This window comes from Misgurnus anguillicaudatus, chromosome 22 (genome assembly GCF_027580225.2).
Source record: "Misgurnus anguillicaudatus chromosome 22, ASM2758022v2, whole genome shotgun sequence".
Lineage (NCBI taxonomy): Eukaryota > Metazoa > Chordata > Actinopteri > Cypriniformes > Cobitidae > Misgurnus > Misgurnus anguillicaudatus.
Genome location: NC_073358.2, coordinates 50,984,925 through 51,003,382, shown reverse-complemented (window position 1 = coordinate 51,003,382; position 18,458 = coordinate 50,984,925). Strand labels below are relative to the sequence as shown.

General features: G+C 38.5%; 1 protein-coding gene across 2 annotated transcripts in view; it reads left to right on the top strand.

Annotated features, from left to right (window-relative positions):
* Nucleotides 1–634: 634 nt before the first annotated feature.
* Nucleotides 635–18,458, top strand: part of fubp3 (far upstream element (FUSE) binding protein 3) — a 37,738-nt gene continuing 19,914 nt past the window's right edge. The window contains exons 1-5 of one of the 2 annotated variants that reach the window (XM_055198304.2): nt 635–801; nt 10,081–10,189; nt 13,773–13,806; nt 13,889–13,938; nt 16,478–16,549. In XM_055198304.2, the coding sequence (XP_055054279.2) occupies nt 706–801; nt 10,081–10,189; nt 13,773–13,806; nt 13,889–13,938; nt 16,478–16,549 (361 nt within the window). In that variant the 5' untranslated portion in view covers nt 635–705. The remainder of the gene's footprint in view (nt 802–10,080; nt 10,190–13,772; nt 13,807–13,888; nt 13,939–16,477; nt 16,550–18,458) is intronic. The other variant, XM_055198305.2, reaches the window with a different exon arrangement.

The window sequence follows — 18,458 nt, the reverse complement described above, 5'->3', positions numbered from 1 at the left end:
ATTTATATTTATAAATAAATAAATAAATAAATAAATAAATAAATAAATAAATAAATATATATATATATATATATATATATATATATATATATATATATATATATATATATATATAATATTTATAAAATATAAAAAAGTGTATTAATAGGCTGATTGATATACAGTAGGTTGAATATTAAATAAGATCAGCAGAAGGTATGTTTATATTTATATTTATAAATAAATAAATAAATATATATATATATATAAAAATATAAAATATAAAAAAGTGTATTAATAGGCTGATTGATATACAGTAGGTTGAATATTAAATAAGATCAGCAGAAGGTATGTTTATATTTCTATTTATAAATATATTGAACACTTTGATCAATTGTTTGTCAATAATATTAATAAAAAATAAACTATTTAAACATAAACTAAATTAAGTCAGTTGTAAGATCAAATGAACAATAAATGATAAAGTTGAATATAAATATATGCGGTAGTAAGGTGGAGTGTAGTGTTCAAGTGCAGAGTGAGTGAGTACACTTCATTAGACCTGCTGAACTCTCTCCAGTGCAGAAGCACGTGCGCGAAATCTCGCGGAATCTCGTTGTCTGTGTGCAGTCTCGCGTTGCTTCCGCTCTCGTTTCCTGTTCCGGGGTCGGTAGTGTGCGCTGCGTGTGTGTTTATGTGCGTGTGTGTGTTCGCGTGTGTGTGACGATGATGATGGCGGAGTTGGTGCAGGGACAGGCCTCTGTGGCACAGCCCGGGATGAAGGCGGACGGATTCACGGACCCGTTTCACCGCGCGCGACAGGTGCGTTTGCGTCTTCGTGAATGAGCGCGCGTCGGCGTGCGGTTCATTTTTCATGTTTGTGTGTGTGAATGCGTGTTTGTGTGTGTGTAGCCTGTTAGCTGCGGCTGCAGGAGCTTTAAAACTCCAGCACACATACACGCGCGCGCGTACTCGTGCCCAGATTAAGGCCACAAACTCAACAAGCCTTAAAACACAACTCCGACCGCGTTGGCAAGAACTTTTTGCCTCTTGTTGAATCGAGAAACTGCGAAAAGCGCCGAACCACTGCAACCTGTTGTCGTCATGAACGAGCCCTCGAAACTTTAAAAACGCGACGCGTCGCGTTCGTCGCGCGCGTTGACAGTTGTGTTAAAGCAAACGCGCGTGTAGAGTGAGTCGATCGTGTGCTCGTAGCAGTTTTATAAGTGAAGGACTTAAACTCTCAGTTTGTTTGTGGGTTTTCATGATAAATAACACTGTAGTGTTTTTCAACCGCAAATTTATCAGAAAGTCACACATGTGGACTGCTGTAACACTTTATTACTTATATTCTCCATTGTAACGTTTGAATATAGTCATACTGAAGTTATATAAAGTACATTTGCTAAAATGAGCACGTGTGCTTTTAGTACTTTTACATTTACGACCAATGCAAACTACAACTTGTAGTCATGATCTTGGTTTTGGGCCTAGCTCCAGCAACGAAATGGTTAAATATAATTGCAGAGCCTTTGTACATTTTAGTAGTTACATTCTTTAAACATTTACATTAAGTAAACATTTGCTTTAAGTATTGTAAACATTATATATTTGCTACAACAATCACTTGTAGTCATGATCTTGGTTTTTGGCCTAGCTACAGTAACGCAAGGGTTAAATATAGTACAGTTGCTGAAATGAGCACTTTTAGTACAGTAGTCTTGAGTTTAATATTGAAAACACTTGAATGTATTAGTAAATCTGCTGTGATGTTAGTAGTATGTTAGTATTTTTTATTTTTCAATTGATTTATAAGTAGTTCACCCATATATTCTCATAAGTTGCTTGCCCCCATGCCATTCCAGATGAAACTTACATATAATTTTATAAACAACTTTTTTATAAACTCATGTTATCTAGATGGCTTTAAATCGTATTGGTTCTTGCTCGTTTCGTGGCGAAACACGCATAAGATAACTAGTCATGAGACGCTGAGAACCAATGAGATTCAATCTTATCTACATGCCGCTATATTCAAATTAAGCACTTCAGTCAGCTTTAAGGGTGGTTCACATTATAATGATAACTATATTAGCGTCAAAACCACTGGGCAATAACGATAACTTTTTGCTAATTTGCTCGCAATTCATTTACCTTCAATGGCATTACCGAATATTGCATATTTCCTTAAAAGGAAAACACTACCGTTTTTTTATATTTTACTATGTTCTTACCTCAACTTAGACGAGTTAACTATCTTTTTTTTGATGCATGCACTTAATCGTTGTACAGCGTGGCGTGAATGTGTTAGCATTTAGCCTAGCCCCATTCATTCCTTAGGATCCAAACAGGAATGAATTTAGAAGCCACCAAACGCTTCCATGTTTTCCCTATTTAAAGACTGTTACATGAGTAGTTACACAAGTAAGTATGGTGGCACAAAATAAAACATGGCGATTTTTTTTTAAGTTGCTAAACAATTTTTAACTATATTGTATGGCGGAAGAGCACATAGTTTGCAGCACTTCGACCTCGGATGCAGTAATATTGACGGGAGTAGTCAGGAGTTATGATGTAACTGCGCACCAAGGTCAAAGTGCTGCAAACTAAGTGCTCCTCCGCCATACAATATAGTTCTCATTTTTTATCCGCTTAAAAAAATCATCACATTTTATTTTGTGCCATTTTTAAGCCTTTAACTAGAGGGTTAAATATAATTGCTGAGCATTTGTTTATTTTAGTAGTTACAGTCTTTAAACATTTACATTAAACATTTACATTAATTATTTGCTACAGCCAAAACTTGTGGTTATGATCTTGCTTTTGGGCCTAACTACAGTAACGCAAGGGTTAAGTATAGTACAGTTGCTGAGATGAGCACTTTTAGTACAGTAGTCTTGAGTTTAATTTTGAAAACACTTAACTGTATTAGTATATCTGCTGTGATGTTAGCTATAAAGAAGTTAAGTAGTTTATTTTTTTAAGTGATTTACAAGGAATAGTTTTGACCCATATGTGGCCAAATATGGAAATGCCCTCATGCCATCCCAGACGAAAATGACATATCATTTTATAATAAACTACGGTCATGCTATCTTGATGACTTGAAACCACATTGGTTCTTGCTCATCTGTGGCAAAACACGCACAAGACAACTAGTAATAAGACACCTGAGAACCAATGAGATTTTATGTGTTATCTACATGCCGCTGTTTTCGAATAAAGCGCTTTGATTAGCTTTAGTCTTCACATTGAAATATTGTGTTAAAAGTGATAAATCTTTAATGTACAATAAGTCGGGTAAGAGCGCCACCTGGTGGATAATAGAGGAAATATGGATTGCCGTAAAAACTTGTCATTGGCAGGGAAGCGTTTTCTCTTAATTAACGGGATAACTGGAGGGGAAAGAGCTAAGCATACCAATATGTTTTGTATTTACTATTAGTGAGTTGGTATTTATTTGACACATCACGTTTGAATATAAACACATCTAGATCAAAAATGTCTACACGCCGACCCTTCTTTGGTACGTAAGATGATCGTTGGTTCCTGCACGTCTTGTGGCTGCATGTTTCGTCACGATCGTTAAGACAACTAGTGTTTACAATCAAACGTAAGAAAGTCATATACACTCTAAAATGGCTGGGTTATTTTTTACCCATACTGGGTATATATTGGACAGAACACATGCTGGGTTAAAAATGACCCAATGTTGGGTTGTTGTTATGCAACCATGGGTTATAATAACTAGGGATGCACCGATACTGGTATCGGGTATCGGCCTTGATACCACATTTTCTAAAGTACTTGTTAAAAGTCCCCCGATACCTGGGATCGATACCACGGTCTGAGAAATGACTATGTTTGAGCTGCGTGTAAGGGGTAATGCCTCGTGTGTTGTCCAAAGAGGCAGAGTTTACAACAAACTGGTAAACTAGTCCCTTGTTTTTTTGTTAAATTATATGACTAAAGCTGTTACCTGTAAATTTAAATCATGTTTTTTTATTAAGTACTCGGTATCGGCAAGTACTGAAATGCAAGTACTCGTATTCTAAAAAAGTGGTATCGGTGCATCCCTAATAATAACCCACCAGTTGGGTTAAAACAGTGGTCACCAACCCTGTTTCTGGATATCTATTTTCCTGCAGAGTTCACCTCCAACCCTAATCAAACACACCTGAACCTGTCAATCAAGCTTTTCGCGACTGCCCAACAATTTAGAGGTGTGCTGAAGCAGGCTTGGGTCTAAAGTAGGCAGGAGGTTAGATCTTCTCCAGGAACAGGGTTGGTGACCACTGGATTAAAACAACCCAGCATTGGGTCAATTTTAACCTAGTGGTGTGTTCTGTCCAATTTTTATCCGGCATGGGTTAAAAATAATCTAGTCATTTTTAAAGTGTACACCTAGGATGATATTAAGGTGACTTGATCTTTTCAAACGTTTTTTGAAGTATTTTAAATGCAGATAATAAAACATTCAGAATATCTCAGAAGGTTAGCTGTAGGGTTGTTGTACCTGAATCTTTGCATCTCATTACTTTATTCGTAAGAGGAAATCATCCAATGGCCAGTTACACAAAATCTAGCTTAGTTCTTCATAGATTTTGTGATTTTTTTTTCTTTATATATAAATAAAATAAGCAAACCTTTATAAATAAATAAATAAAAATCTTCAGCTGTTGCATGTTTACTGTGGGCGATTTTAGAGATTTTTTTCCAATTAATTCGAATTTACGTTCTGATCATAAACTGTAAAAAAATATGGACGTAGTGTCCGTGATGTCACCCATTGGTTTGTGAAGAGCTTTCATGCTGCGTTCACAACAGCCGTGGTAGAGGCATCAAGTGCGAGTGATTTCAATGTTAAGTTAATGCAAAAACGCGTTTACGCTCGTCTAGAGGTCTCGTGGTGCGAATGAGGCGTTTGGCACGTTAGATGCGAATCCGCCTCATTCGCACATCTAGTTCACGTGAATGACGCTGGAAACGCGCAAGTTGAAAAATCTGAACTTTGGCGGAAAATAGTGCCACGTTAACCAATCAGGAGCTTGCTGTAGAAGTGACATTATTACAGGGAGCGAGCAGAGTTGCAGAAGCCCCTCCCATGATGCAAATTTCCAGGCCATGCCATTAATTATGCAGAACATTAAAGCTCCTGTTCTGTCTGTGATTTTGAAGCTTTGATTGTGTTTATAGTGGGCAATATAACATGTGTTCATGTTTCACGTGTAAAAAACGCAGTATTTTTCACACAATTTACTTATCTGTATAGTGCTGTTTTTACGTATCGAGTTCTGATTGTGTAGTTTGTTTAGTGTGTTGTGATTCGATAGCAGCTTAGCTTAGCAGAGCCGTTTGAGCCAAAGCTGGTGACTGACGTATTCATGTGGGCGGAGTTTAGTCAACGAACTGTTTTACTGACGTCATTAAAGCAGGAAATAGAGGGCTGTAGTCCAAACCGACCGTTCGCTGTAGGCTTTTAAAGAGGAATTCTATTGAAGAAAATATATCGCCTGGCAGTGAACTTTGAGCTTTATCATTTTACAGGTATTATTTATGCTATTATAGCAACATTACACACTAACTAGGGTTTAAAAAATGGTATTAGGAAGAACGTGACCTTTAAGGCTTAATATAATTTAAATGAATGAGTTAGAAACAATTCACCCCCTTACAGTTTTCATGCAGGGCTAAATTAGCTATAGACCAAAAACACTTTTTGTACCAGGTTGTAAAGATATTATTTTCTACTGTAAAGTTGGCTATTTTAACATGGTGGCCTATGGGAATTTACTCCCTTTTGGAGCCAGCCTCTAGTGGCCAGTCGATGAATTGCAGTTTAAGTCACTGCCGTATTGGCTTCATCAGAGACATCGTAAGGTTGCCCCTTGGTTTTGACGCAATTTTAATTTTATTTAAATTGGGGAATTGAGATTTTGAATGGATGTCTGCACAGTCGAAGTGCAAACATCATCTGATTACACAGTAGGGTTTTCCTACATTAAAAATTAAACCGCAGCCGCCGAGGAAAAAATTCGGAATTCCAAAAGTAACTCTTCTGTATTATTTTAAGCGCTTTTGTTTTGCGTACACTATGGGAGAAGTAATAGAGAGCAACGTTATACCTCTCCATGCGCGTTCCCTCTTCACTGCGTTCACCAGGGTTTCCCGCAGCACTTTGCAGCTTGGGCAGCCCGCCTAAGCTGGGAAACTCTACCGCCTTACTAGGTCGTCCAAAAAAAACAATTATAATTTTGCTGCACAAAAGGCCATCAAGTGCATTTCGGAGAATACACTGCGAGCGGGCATGCACGCCACATGGCCGAAATAGTAGATATATTATTATATATAATAGATATAATTGTTGAGCGCTCATGCTCGCGTTAGTTATGTGCATTATTTACATGCTACAGTAGTTACACTCCTTTAAGATAATGTAATTAATAGTGGGAAATAATCAGTTTTTACAATCCTCGCGCTATCTATCATCGTTCGCCGATGTTCTACAACATCTGCTTCAGTTTGTGTTTATTAACCCTTTAGTTTCACTTCATCACACAACTATTCCCTTTAGAAGTAAAATTATTTAATTCATTAATAATCTAGTATGTGTTCATTTTCTGTCATAGTTTCTTCAAAATTTTTATTTTATTGTGTTTAAAATAAAAATATTAAAATTTTCATCATGATGTGTACGCCTCGCCCCCTTGATTGCCACGCCCCCATGGCACCGCCCACCAGCCCAACCCTACCACCAACTAACAAATTTTCTGCAGGAAACCCTGGTTCACGCTCTGTCCCTCATCTCTATTCTTTAAAAGCAACAAAAAAAAAAGGTACAGATGACTGAAACCATGACCTAAACCTCACGTGGCTGCTGTACCTGCTGAATTATAGTCTGCGCTGACTGCATATTTTTCAGTGCAGCTGCGTTGTGTCTGCACAGCGAGTGCTCGTCTGAATAAAGTGCAACGGTCCGAGCAAACAATACAGTAAATAACCTACACAAAAAGTTTGCAATGTTGTTGTATTTGGTTGTAAACTACAACCAAATACAACAAAACATAAAAAGGTCTGAACATAGGTCTTGGGTCTAGTTTTTTTTCATTATATTTCTAAACAATGGCTACTTTCTGCAGATATTTTAAAAAAGTGAATTTATATTTATACCATGTTGATAACTCTCCTTAGTGTTCTTAAAAATTAGAAAAATAGTGTTCTTGCATCTTATAAAATAATTGGAAAACTAAATCATGAATTGGTCAAATGTTCTGTTTCTGCCATATTGCCCAGCACTATGTTTCAGGCATATTTTTTTAAACCACAAGCTCCTCTTACGTTTAATCCGCAGCAGTAAGGAGCACACGCACAACTGTTTGGGCAACGGCCTCCATTTCGTAACGTGTCAATCTTTATCTGAGCTCATGGCCTTGTACGCACACACGGACACCTGTGGCAAGTTTTTCTCTGCCGCTGTACCGTCCACCCCTCCTGTTTAAAAGTGGGCCGGACGCCCTGTCCATTTAGCTTTTATCAACTCTGCTGGGGAAAAAAATAGATCTGGGCTTTCGTCCAGGATTTCAGGCCCATTTGTGGAAAACATGTCGTCCCCAATGGTTTATGTTAACTGTGCCTTTGGATCTGATTTATCGGCCTATCATATCCTCTTTGAGATAGAAGTGACTGTTTATTTGTTTTCTTTCTGCCGATGTGCTTCTGATCGTGTTACGTAATCTCTGAACGAGGCAGATCGACAGTGAAGATCCAGCAGGTTAACGCGTGCATGACACCACTGACAGCGATTGGTGAATTTCATTGCTGTCAACTAGAAAGATTACTTAAAGACGTCTAGTTAAAATCAAATCAGGGTAAGTTTATATAGTACACCATTGTACTGGTTGAAGTAAACAGTCTCGTTTACACGCCCGTAATGACACGCATTGTTGCGCTACTATTTGACCTGCCCTGTTTTGCTAGGTGCTCACATGAACACATGCTTGCATGCATGTTGCATCATGGGTAATATATGGACTGCTTCGTTTTCATTCCCTGTATACAGATTCTTATGATAGGGTTTCCTGTAAGCGGTAGAAAGACATTGATTTGTTTTTGCAATCTCACGTGTCACCTCTGTGACCAGTTGTTCAGCCGAATTCCTCCAAGCGCTGCAGCGTTTCAGTGGCGACTTTCCCATGGGGCGCTCGTTTATCTGTGCAGTCACATAGCTGGCATTCCTTCCCAACATTCCCAAGAAAGCGGCTTTAGCTGGAGGGATCTCTCTCTCTCTCATGCAGAAGTGTCCCTAATACTCAATCTTCCTAAAAGTCAGAGCTGCAAGATATACCGAAACGGCAAGAATATCGTAAATGTGCATATCGTAATACACACTGCAATGGGATGCAATAACTGAATGATTTTAAAGGTGCATTGTGTAATTTCAAGAAGGATCTTTTGACAGAAATGCAATATAATATTATTTTTAGGCGATATGCCCCATTTTGAGATCGTCCTATCGTCAGCCTGTTAGATTGTGGATTCATGATAGTATTGGGGGGCATAATGAGTAAACTACTGCCCCACTACTTAAAGGAATAGTCTACTCATTTTCAATATTAAAATATGTTATTACCTTAACTAAGAATTGTTGATACATCCCTCTATCATCTGTGTGCGTGCACGTAAGCGCTGGAGCGCGCTGCGGCGCTTCGATAGCATTTAGCTTAGCCCCATTCATTCAATGGTACCATTTAGAGATAAAGTTAGAAGTGACCAAACACATCAACGTTTTTCCTATTTAAGACGAGTAGTTATACGAGCAAGTTTGGTGGTACAAAATAAAACGTAGCGCTTTTCTAAGCGGATTTAAAAGAGGAACTATATTTTATGGCGTAATAGCACTTTTGGGAGCACTTTGACTCGCCTGAAAAATCCGCTTCCCTTCTCCCTCTCATAATGGGAGAGGGAGGGTGTTACTGCGCCGAGTCCAAGTACTCCCAAGGGTGCTGTTGCGCTATGTAATGTGGTTCCTCTTTTTAATCCGCTTGGAGGAGCGCTGTGTTTTGTTTTGTACCACCAAACTTGCTCGTATAACTACTCGTCTTAAATAGGAAAAACGTTGATGTGTTTGGTCACTTCTAACTTTATCTCTAAATGGTAGCATTGAATGAATGGGGCTAAGCTAAATGCTATCGTAGCGTCGCAGCGCGCTCCAGCGCTTACGTGCACGCACACAGATGATAGAGGGATGTATCAACAATTCTTAGTTAAGGTAATAACATATTTTAATGTTGAAAATGAGTAGACTATTCCTTTAATCACTAACGATTTGGGACAAATATAATGTTATTTAATGTTAAACTATGTAAGTGGTGCAAAAGGGATTTGAGCAGCGTCCTGAGTCACAGCGGATAGGTGCCGCGGTGTGCGTACATTCTTAGAAAATAATGTGTTCTGTTTTAAGATTCATGGCGCGGCGCTTTTTGTCCGGTGTGGCACCCCTTAGAGACACTAATGATTTTCAGTTTCTAGATATATATTGTATTGGTATTATTTAAATTGATTTTACAAAGTTGAAGCATTATCGTATTGCACAGCGTGCAATGCAGGACGCTGTGCATATCGCTATTGTGCAGCCCTATAAAGTCATTTTTGACATGCACCAAATGTTCGGCAATTGAAACTATTCGGCTAAAAATATACCATTTTCAGTCTTCGGCTAAATGAGTGAATAGACCAAGTATATTTTCCAGGTGAACAATAACATTTTTAAGTCACAATCTAATATCAACAAACGTAGCATGAGGTGCAGATGCTTTATGCGGTGTGGAAGCATTTTTAAGTGTCTGCTATTTTCGGCAGATTGGTTTTGGTTGCCGAACATTTGGTGCATCTTTACTTTTAATTGTATACGTTAAATTTTTTCACTTTGCCAAATGACACATTGGATGACTTTTGTTGATTTTCTGGAATGCTATATACCTTCCGGGCAGTAAGACAATGCTAGAAGAAAAATCTGTCTCGATCGTGTTTGGAGGAGTTGAAATCATGTGTGAGTCTAAAATGTCTTGTGCGTGTCATTCAGTCATTTCATTCATCTTACAGATTGCTAAAATGGGAGGTGAGCAGATGTCCCATCTGAACAGCACGCCACCCGCAGTCGATGCCTCTCTTTACGGCTATGGAGGCCATAAACGCTCCTTGGATGAGGGAGGTAAGCTATCGCTTCATTTGAAATTATTTTATTTTTTTATTAAATGCATAGTTTGGACTCCGAATTCTGAACAGGTGAGCTGTGTTTGGTGTTGTTATAAATCAAAATAATGTGTAATTGCTTTATACATTTGTGTACTTTATAATACTGGAGTGACCAAAAAGCTATTTTATAAGTAACATTCTTAACAGCTCAAAGGTTATAGAAGTCATTTATTCATCACACAAATGTGTTATAAGGATCTTTGAATATTGACAGTGTTGTTAAAGGCACAGTGCAGTGTTTTGGTTCATCTTCAAGTTAAACACCGTCGAGATTTGAGATAGATGCCTTTGTTGTTCAGCTGCTTGCGAAAGAGGTGACAAACATCAAAATGTTACCGCAATAAAACCAGAAATGGCCTTGAGCTGCAAGCGTGACGTCTTACGGGAAGTGAAACCTGTTTGTGTGGCTACAGCGCTGCTGGAAAGCGCTGCGAATGATGAGGCCGAAATATTCACAAACATCACCGTAGTAAAGCTGTACAGCTTACTGTTGTCATCGTCACATGGGATGGATTAAAACTTTACTAACATTGTAAGGTTGATAAAAGTTGAGAAAGTGAATGTTTAGTTGTTTTAAAGGTGTTTCAATTGGTTTTTAAAACCCATATTTCACCAACCCTACTGAAAAAAGAGGTAAAATCAGGCCAAGCTGTTTGTCGTTTTTAACTGATCTCCCAGCCTGATTTAAGCTTGTGTAGCAAGCTGGTTTTAGAAGGGTTTTGGACACTTTTTTTTAGCTGGTCAAGCTGGTAGTTTGGCCATCTTTGCTAAACTGGTTGGCTGGTCTTAGCTGATTTAAGAGTCAAATTCAATATCGGGGCTTTGTTAATAAAGGTGTGTTAGTACTTGTTTAAGTGATCAGGTGTACGGATTTTACCCCGGCAGATGAATAAATGACAGCAGTCTTGTAGACGTATATTTATGATAGGGTTTTATTGTTTTGCATTCATTTTCCTAATTCTAAATTTAGTTATAAATTTGTGACCCTTACTATGTAATCCAGGTTTAAATCTCATAATCTCATGATGAGATTTGGAGCATTGCAGTTTCATAAATTTGAAATTTTGACATGATCTTATTCAGTCAATATTAAAGATATCAATATTATAGGGGTGGATGATAAATCGGTAGACATGATGAACCGATAGAAATTTGTCAACCGGTAGAGATTTTGGACTATCGTCTCTATCGAGGTTCCGCACCCACGGCATGCTCCTGTTTGCGTGGTCACGAAAACTAAACATTTTTATACGTATATTAAAGCACCACAGTTTTAAAAAATGTTATTTAAAGCAATTGAAACAAACAACAGATCTATGCCTGCTAGGGATGCTCCGATCGATCGGCCGCAGATCGGTATCGGCCGATAACGGCATTAAATGACTCGATCGGTCCTCGTTAAATTTGCCGATCTCGTGAACCGATCTTTCTGTTTACTTTTGTCTGTCATGATATGGCTCCTCAATGCGGCTACACGTAGAGACCATTTTTACGCAGTGAGAGCATTTTTATAACCCAAGGCTGATGAGCGACGTGTAGATTTGCATTTCTCTCTTTGCCTTTACAGAGATATGTGTATTTTCTATGAGGACGCGGTCCGGTTCTAACATCGCGACCCGTCTTCACATCCCCATCAAACAGCGTATACAACACATATCTATCGCGGACAGTTGCATCCTCATGTCAAAAGTTTATTATTTGCATGCGTTTTAAAGTTTTGAGCGTTTAAACTTTAATTTTCCTCACAGCTGCTCTCGTCTGCATACACCCGCCGCGCGCACACAGCAGCCTGTCATCAGTGCACGTGAACAGAGCGATCTCTGTCAAGTCTTAAAGCTACAGTAACCTGATTCATCTCTCAATAAAATCACTCTCTGCCCTTCACTAAAGAACTGTTGTACTTCATACGAATGCGTGTATATTTAATTCATACAGTAAAGACTGTTAACTGTTTTTTTTTCATTAGTTTTTACAGACATAAGCCTTTTTAAAAGCATATTAAATTTCTCTTTGCAGAAGAAATATTTGTTGTGCTAATTTATTTGATTCTCTATTAAAACAATAATATACCTAATTACTGCAAGTAATATAACAAAGGCAACATCTGTGGTTTTACTTTATCTAGAAAAATGTTTAAAAGTTACAGTCATCAAAGAGCTTGCATATCAGCTTGAAAAATCGGTATTGGCATTGGTATCAGCCGATCACGAAGACAACAAATCGGTGATCGGTATCGGCCTGCAAAAATCCTGATCGGAGCATCCCTAATGCCTGCACTATTTCTGTCTGTGAGGAGCGCGCAATTCGTACAGCCGCTCTTCTTTCTGTCTGTGAGGAGCGTGCAATTCGCTTAACTGCTGCTCTTTCTGTCTGCGAGGAGCGCAACCGCTGTTCTTTCTTATTGCGAGGAGCGCGCAAGTCGAGTAACCACTGCTCGTTCTGTCTGCGAGGAGCGCTTAACCGCTCCTCGTTCTGTCTGCGAGGAGCACGCAACCGCTGCTGGTTCTGTCTGCGAGGAGCGCGCAAGTCGCGCAACCGCTGCTCGTTCTGTCTGCGAGGAGCGTGCAAGTCGCGCAACCGCTGCTCATTCTATCTGCGAGGAGCGCGCAAGTCGAGTAACCGCTGCTCGTTCTGTCTGCGAGGAGCGCGCAACCGCTGCTCGTTTTGTCTGCGAGGAGCGCGCAACCGCTGCTCGTTCTGTCTGCGAGGAGCGCGCAAGTCGCGCAACCGCTGCTCGTTCTGTCTGCGAGGAGCGCGCAAGTCGCGCAACCGCTGCTCGTTCTGTCTGCGAGGAGCGCGCAAGTCGCGCAACCGCTGCTCGTTCTGTCTGCCAGGAGCGCGCAAGTCGCGCAACCACTGCTCGTTCTGTCTGCGAGGAGCGCGCAAGTCGCGCAACCGCTGCTCATTCTGTCTGCGAGGAGCGCGCAAGCTCATTAAGCTCGATCAACAGCTAAAAGAGAAAACGCATGTGTAACATATGGTCTGGACTCTGGTCTTAAAGGGAAAGTTACCTTATTTTGCTCCTGTCTCTCACTCATGTTTATTAAAGACCATTGAGAGAAAATCTCGCACTGCTCTTGACTAAATCACTTTTCTACCTTAAATAAAAAATGTTTACATACATAATTATTTATTATCATTCCTTCAACACTGACTCCTTATCTTCAATGATCTTGAGCTTTGTTTGTTTCTGCTTTTAATAGTTGTATAAGGTTTTTGTGAGAATTATGAAAAATTCAAATAGTATTAAATATTGGCTTTAGCTGGGTTTTAACATGCAGGGTCAAATATTTTCACATTAAAAGTGATATGTGGGAACAGAATTGAGAATTTGTCTTTAGTCAAATTTAGTTTTACGCTCCTCATAGCTGTATAAACCAGAATATTAAAGAGGACAATTCACTTTTATTGTGTGTTTTCTTCATGCATGCGAGAACAAAACTTAATAACTGTATATTGATTTGTTTGCCGTTATGTTATCAGTGTTTAATTTGTACTTTTTATACATATTAACATGTTTCTCTTGTTCTGTATTGAAGTGGCTAACCAGCTCGGTGCAATGGTACATCAAAGGTGAGCATGAATATTTATTTTAAACTTGCTCGGGTTATCATGTACATGTTTTAATGTCTAAATTGTCGTTTTTTGTGTTTAGGGCTATAATAACAGAGGATTATAAAGTGCCTGATAAAATGGTTGGATTCAGTAAGTATAGTGAATCATTTCAGTCTCATATGAATTCATTTGTACTGCGGCCATATTGATTATTTTTAGCTGAAAAACAAATACAGCTTTGTAGGAAATTGCATATGGGTGGTTTTATGTCACAACTATAGCAGAATTTCATGATGCGTGTCATTTTAGCATAGTGCTGGGCGATAATTCGATAACGATAATTTTACCGATATAAACTTTTCCAATAAACCGATAAGGACAGTTCAATAAGTGATCGATAATGTTTACGCACTGTGGGTAATGTTGCGCAAGCACTTCCGGATGCGGCACGCGCACTTGGTTTCCAATCTGAGTGTCAGTTAGACTTAAAGGAGTGGAAGATGAGGCAAGTTATTATTTTATTAGTAGAGCCCTATGATTTTTGCGATGCGGATAACGCGGACGGAATCACGGAATCCAAATGCGTGGAAACATTTTCTTGTGTGTAATGTTGGACGCGCAAACTGGGTTCGTCAAACACAGCAGACACAATACGTGCAGTATACTGTACTTTCTTTCAGTGTCCGCCTTGCACACGCACACATCCGCACAGCCTTAAAAGTATATTTACAGGATATTCACAAATTCAGGAAACTGAGGAAAAACAGCAGATCCACCATTGAAGTGAATATACTGTATGCAAATGTGTCCTCCCACAGCAACGTGACGCTTTTGACATTCATTTATCAGCGTGTATAGCTCATATATATATAAGTTATCATAGTTCACTGATCTATGATCACTAAACTAAATTTTCTTTTTTGTTTAAGTGAACATAAACAGCTGGATGTTACTCAGTATATTAAACTTAAAGCAGTCTGTCTTGGATCTTAAAGTGACAGTAGCCTGCTGCTTTCTGTTTCAGAAATGTGTGGATTTCATAACAAATATATTTACATTTAATACACATGCCTGAACATTAAAACAAGAGTTTAGTATTTGTATTTGTTATGTTCTGAATAAAAAGTAGTTTAAAACCATTATTAACTGTCTGGTTTTTACAACTTTCATTCAGAAGCAAAAATCTGCCTTTAAATTTGACAGGAATAAAGACTTGTCATTTATCATGATAATTATCGATATCGACTGATATGGAAAACATTTTCTCGATCAATTTTTTGTCATATCGCCCAGCCCTACTTTAGCATATCGTCGCTGCCTGATGAAACTCACGTATGTCCAAAACGGTAACTTTTCAGAAAGTGAAAAAAACACCGTATATCAAAAGCAGTTGAATGTAGCGTTGTCATACTTGGTACGGCATATTTACATGTAACCATATTCTTGCCAGTGTCATGATATAATCCACATTTGACCAAAATTGAGTTTAAATGGACATGCGTGCATATTTTACAGTAACTTTGATCGATACGCGTTCTTCCGATCATTAATTAGAATGGCCAAAGTCGCGTTTCGTATTGACAGATGAATACGCTCAGTTTATTAAATAGCCTACGTCTTAGTTAAATACGCTTAGTTTATTTAATATCAATTATAAGTGTATTAAATGTCTCTTGCAAACCATTAAGGGACAATGAATCAATACACTGACATGGTAATGCTACACAACAGGGGCGTCAGTTTGTGTTGAAAAGTGGTGGGGACAACAGATCTTATAAAAACATTACTACAGGACGGGAAAAATATTGAATAACGCGCATCAAAAATGGGCATAGCGTAGGCCAGTCAACAACAAGAAAATACTCTTAGCTAATTTATAAACCCTCAACAATGTCGAATGCACACATCACACATGTAACAGTCCCTGCAACACCAGCTCAACCGAACAATGCCAAAGCACCATACCGTAGAAAACAGCAGCGCATTTAATAAATGATTACAATGAATTTCATTACATATGTACAAGAAAACACACCATAAGCATACAACACAACATATGTGACACTAGACCACAAAACCAGTCTTAAGCATCGCTTGATTTTTCAGAACATTTTAACCAAATGCTTTCAAAAAGTGGTGGGGACATCCCCAGCATAAATATCACCAATGCTAGACAGATACTTTCTTTGCACAGTCCTACCGTAATTAAGTAACTCCTAGATGTTAGTCTGGGGTCCGGGGGAAACGTTTACCTCGATGGAAAGTCATTGTCATGTTTATTCGGCTATATCCAGTGCTGAGGTTCGATGAAACTTTACGAGACCGGCGAGATGCTTCACAGGCGGAAGATATGCGGCGTGATTGACAGCTTTGACACCAAACGGGTACGTGAAAATCAGATGAGATGATTTCACAAGTTTTCATTGGCTATTTAGGTATGTGACGCATACTGTATATGGAAATGAACCTGGACATTCAATCTGTCGAAAAATCTCAAAATCGGCAAAATGAACATACGTGAGTTTCATCGGACAGCGACGATATGGAAATTCATTCTGGTAGCTTCTATTTTAAGGAAGTTATGAACCATTTTAATTAAAGTGAAACCTCGAGTGGTTAGATCTACAGATGGATGTGAAGTTAAGAGAGAGATGCGGTCATGTTGATGCTCTTAAATCTCTTCTGATAGTAATCGGACGGGGAGGAGAACAGATCACCAGAATCCAGCTGGAGTCCAACTGTAAGATCCAGATCGCTGCTGGTATGTTTCAGTCTTGCAGAAACCTTAAGTGTTTTTAAGTGTCATCTTTTAACATGCATGCTTTTGATTTAAAACTAACTGCACGGTGCCGAGCCTTGCCCACCATGGCACCACCTCCCAACGTCATTTAGATTTTTTTATAGTAACAAAATTGATGGCAGAAGCTGGGTTCTCATTCATTTTGGTAAAGTTTTGTTTAATGCAAGCAAATTCATAATTGTTTTGACTTTGTGCTTATTATTGAGAATAATAATGAACCCACCATTCAAGCTGAGAAAAGTGCCGGTTGTCCAAAAAAGTCCAAAACGCGCTCGTAAAGCTTGTGACGGGTGGGCATACATTCGGACAACATGTCAGAAGTACCAGCGCGCGCCGGCTCACATCAACCACTTCATTCAAACAAGTGCACTGTCGCTAATTCAAAAGTGAAAGGCTTACAGCTGCACACGCATTTATTAGCGATTTAATGCAAGCACCTTTTTCAAACAATTGCAGCTCAGGCAGTCATAAGCTATTTAAAACCCCTCTACCACCCTCTGGGAAAGTTTCCTCGCCGTCACATCCCTATCACATTTTACTTTAATTCAGGTAACATTTTTCAATAGGCATGGGCCGGTATGAGACTTTGGCAGTAGGATAACCTTAAGCAAAAATACCACGGTGTCGGGGTTCACTTAAAGGTGCAGTGTGTAAATTTTAGCGGCATCTAGTGGTGAGGTTGCGAATTGCAACCAATGGCTCAATTCACTGCTCACCCCCCCCCCGCTTTGAAACTATGGTACCCGCCACTGGAAAAACATGTCATCAATGGAGACAACTTAGTAAAAACACTTTGTCCATTAAGGGCTACTGTAGAAACGTAGCGGCACAAAATGGCGACTTCCACGTAAGGGGACCATCTGTGTATGGAGATAATAACGGCTCATTCTAAGGTAATAAAACATAATGGTTCATTATAAAAATGTCTTTATACACCCCTGATAATATTGTTTTGTATATTATTTTGCATTCTGTCAAGAGATCCTTTTAAAAATTACACACTGCACCTTTAAATGTTATTTTCAAATGTCTGCGTATACAACTTTCAACTGGACACAATACATTTTATTTGTAAGCAACATACAACTTATGCCAGGTAAAATAAATGTACATTATAATATTTAGGGCTGTCAAAAGATTCATTGCAATTAATCGCATACAAAATATTTTTTTTTTTTGCATAATTTATGTGTGTGCACTGTGTGTTATTATTTATATATAAAACATAGTACACACATTATTCTTTGTATTTAAAAACATTTACATGTACATTTATATATTTGTTGATATTTTATATTATAAATATAAATAAAAAATATACCTAAATAAAATTTTTCTTATTTATTATACAAAATATATACACACAGTACACACACACATTATGCAAACACAAACTTTTAATTTGTATGTGATTAATTGCGATTAACCTTTTGACAGCCCCAATAATATTCTTTAAAAAATATATACTTATTTTTTTGTAATGTAATTGATTTGACGTTTTTATTTAATATACATGACTTAATGATCAAATTAATTTTGTGTAAACACAGCTCATACATTTAAAACTCGGTATACCTTTAAAGTCGCCATTAAACGGAAGTAGCGATTGCCTTATTTTCCCGGTGGTGACGTATATCCGAATGAAACGGCTTTTGAGATGAAATAAGGCAGGGCTGGATTTGAATTTGTCCATCGAGATCTGATTGGATCGTTTGAAGTTGGGTCGTGTTGCTAATTGCTAATCGCTGCGATCCTCTCCCGGACCCCGCCCACCTGCCATACTTTTGACCAGAAGTGAAGAGAGATCATTTTGAGGAGGGGAGGAGATTTACATTTTTGATTAAAGATTATGAGCACACACGAATTTTTA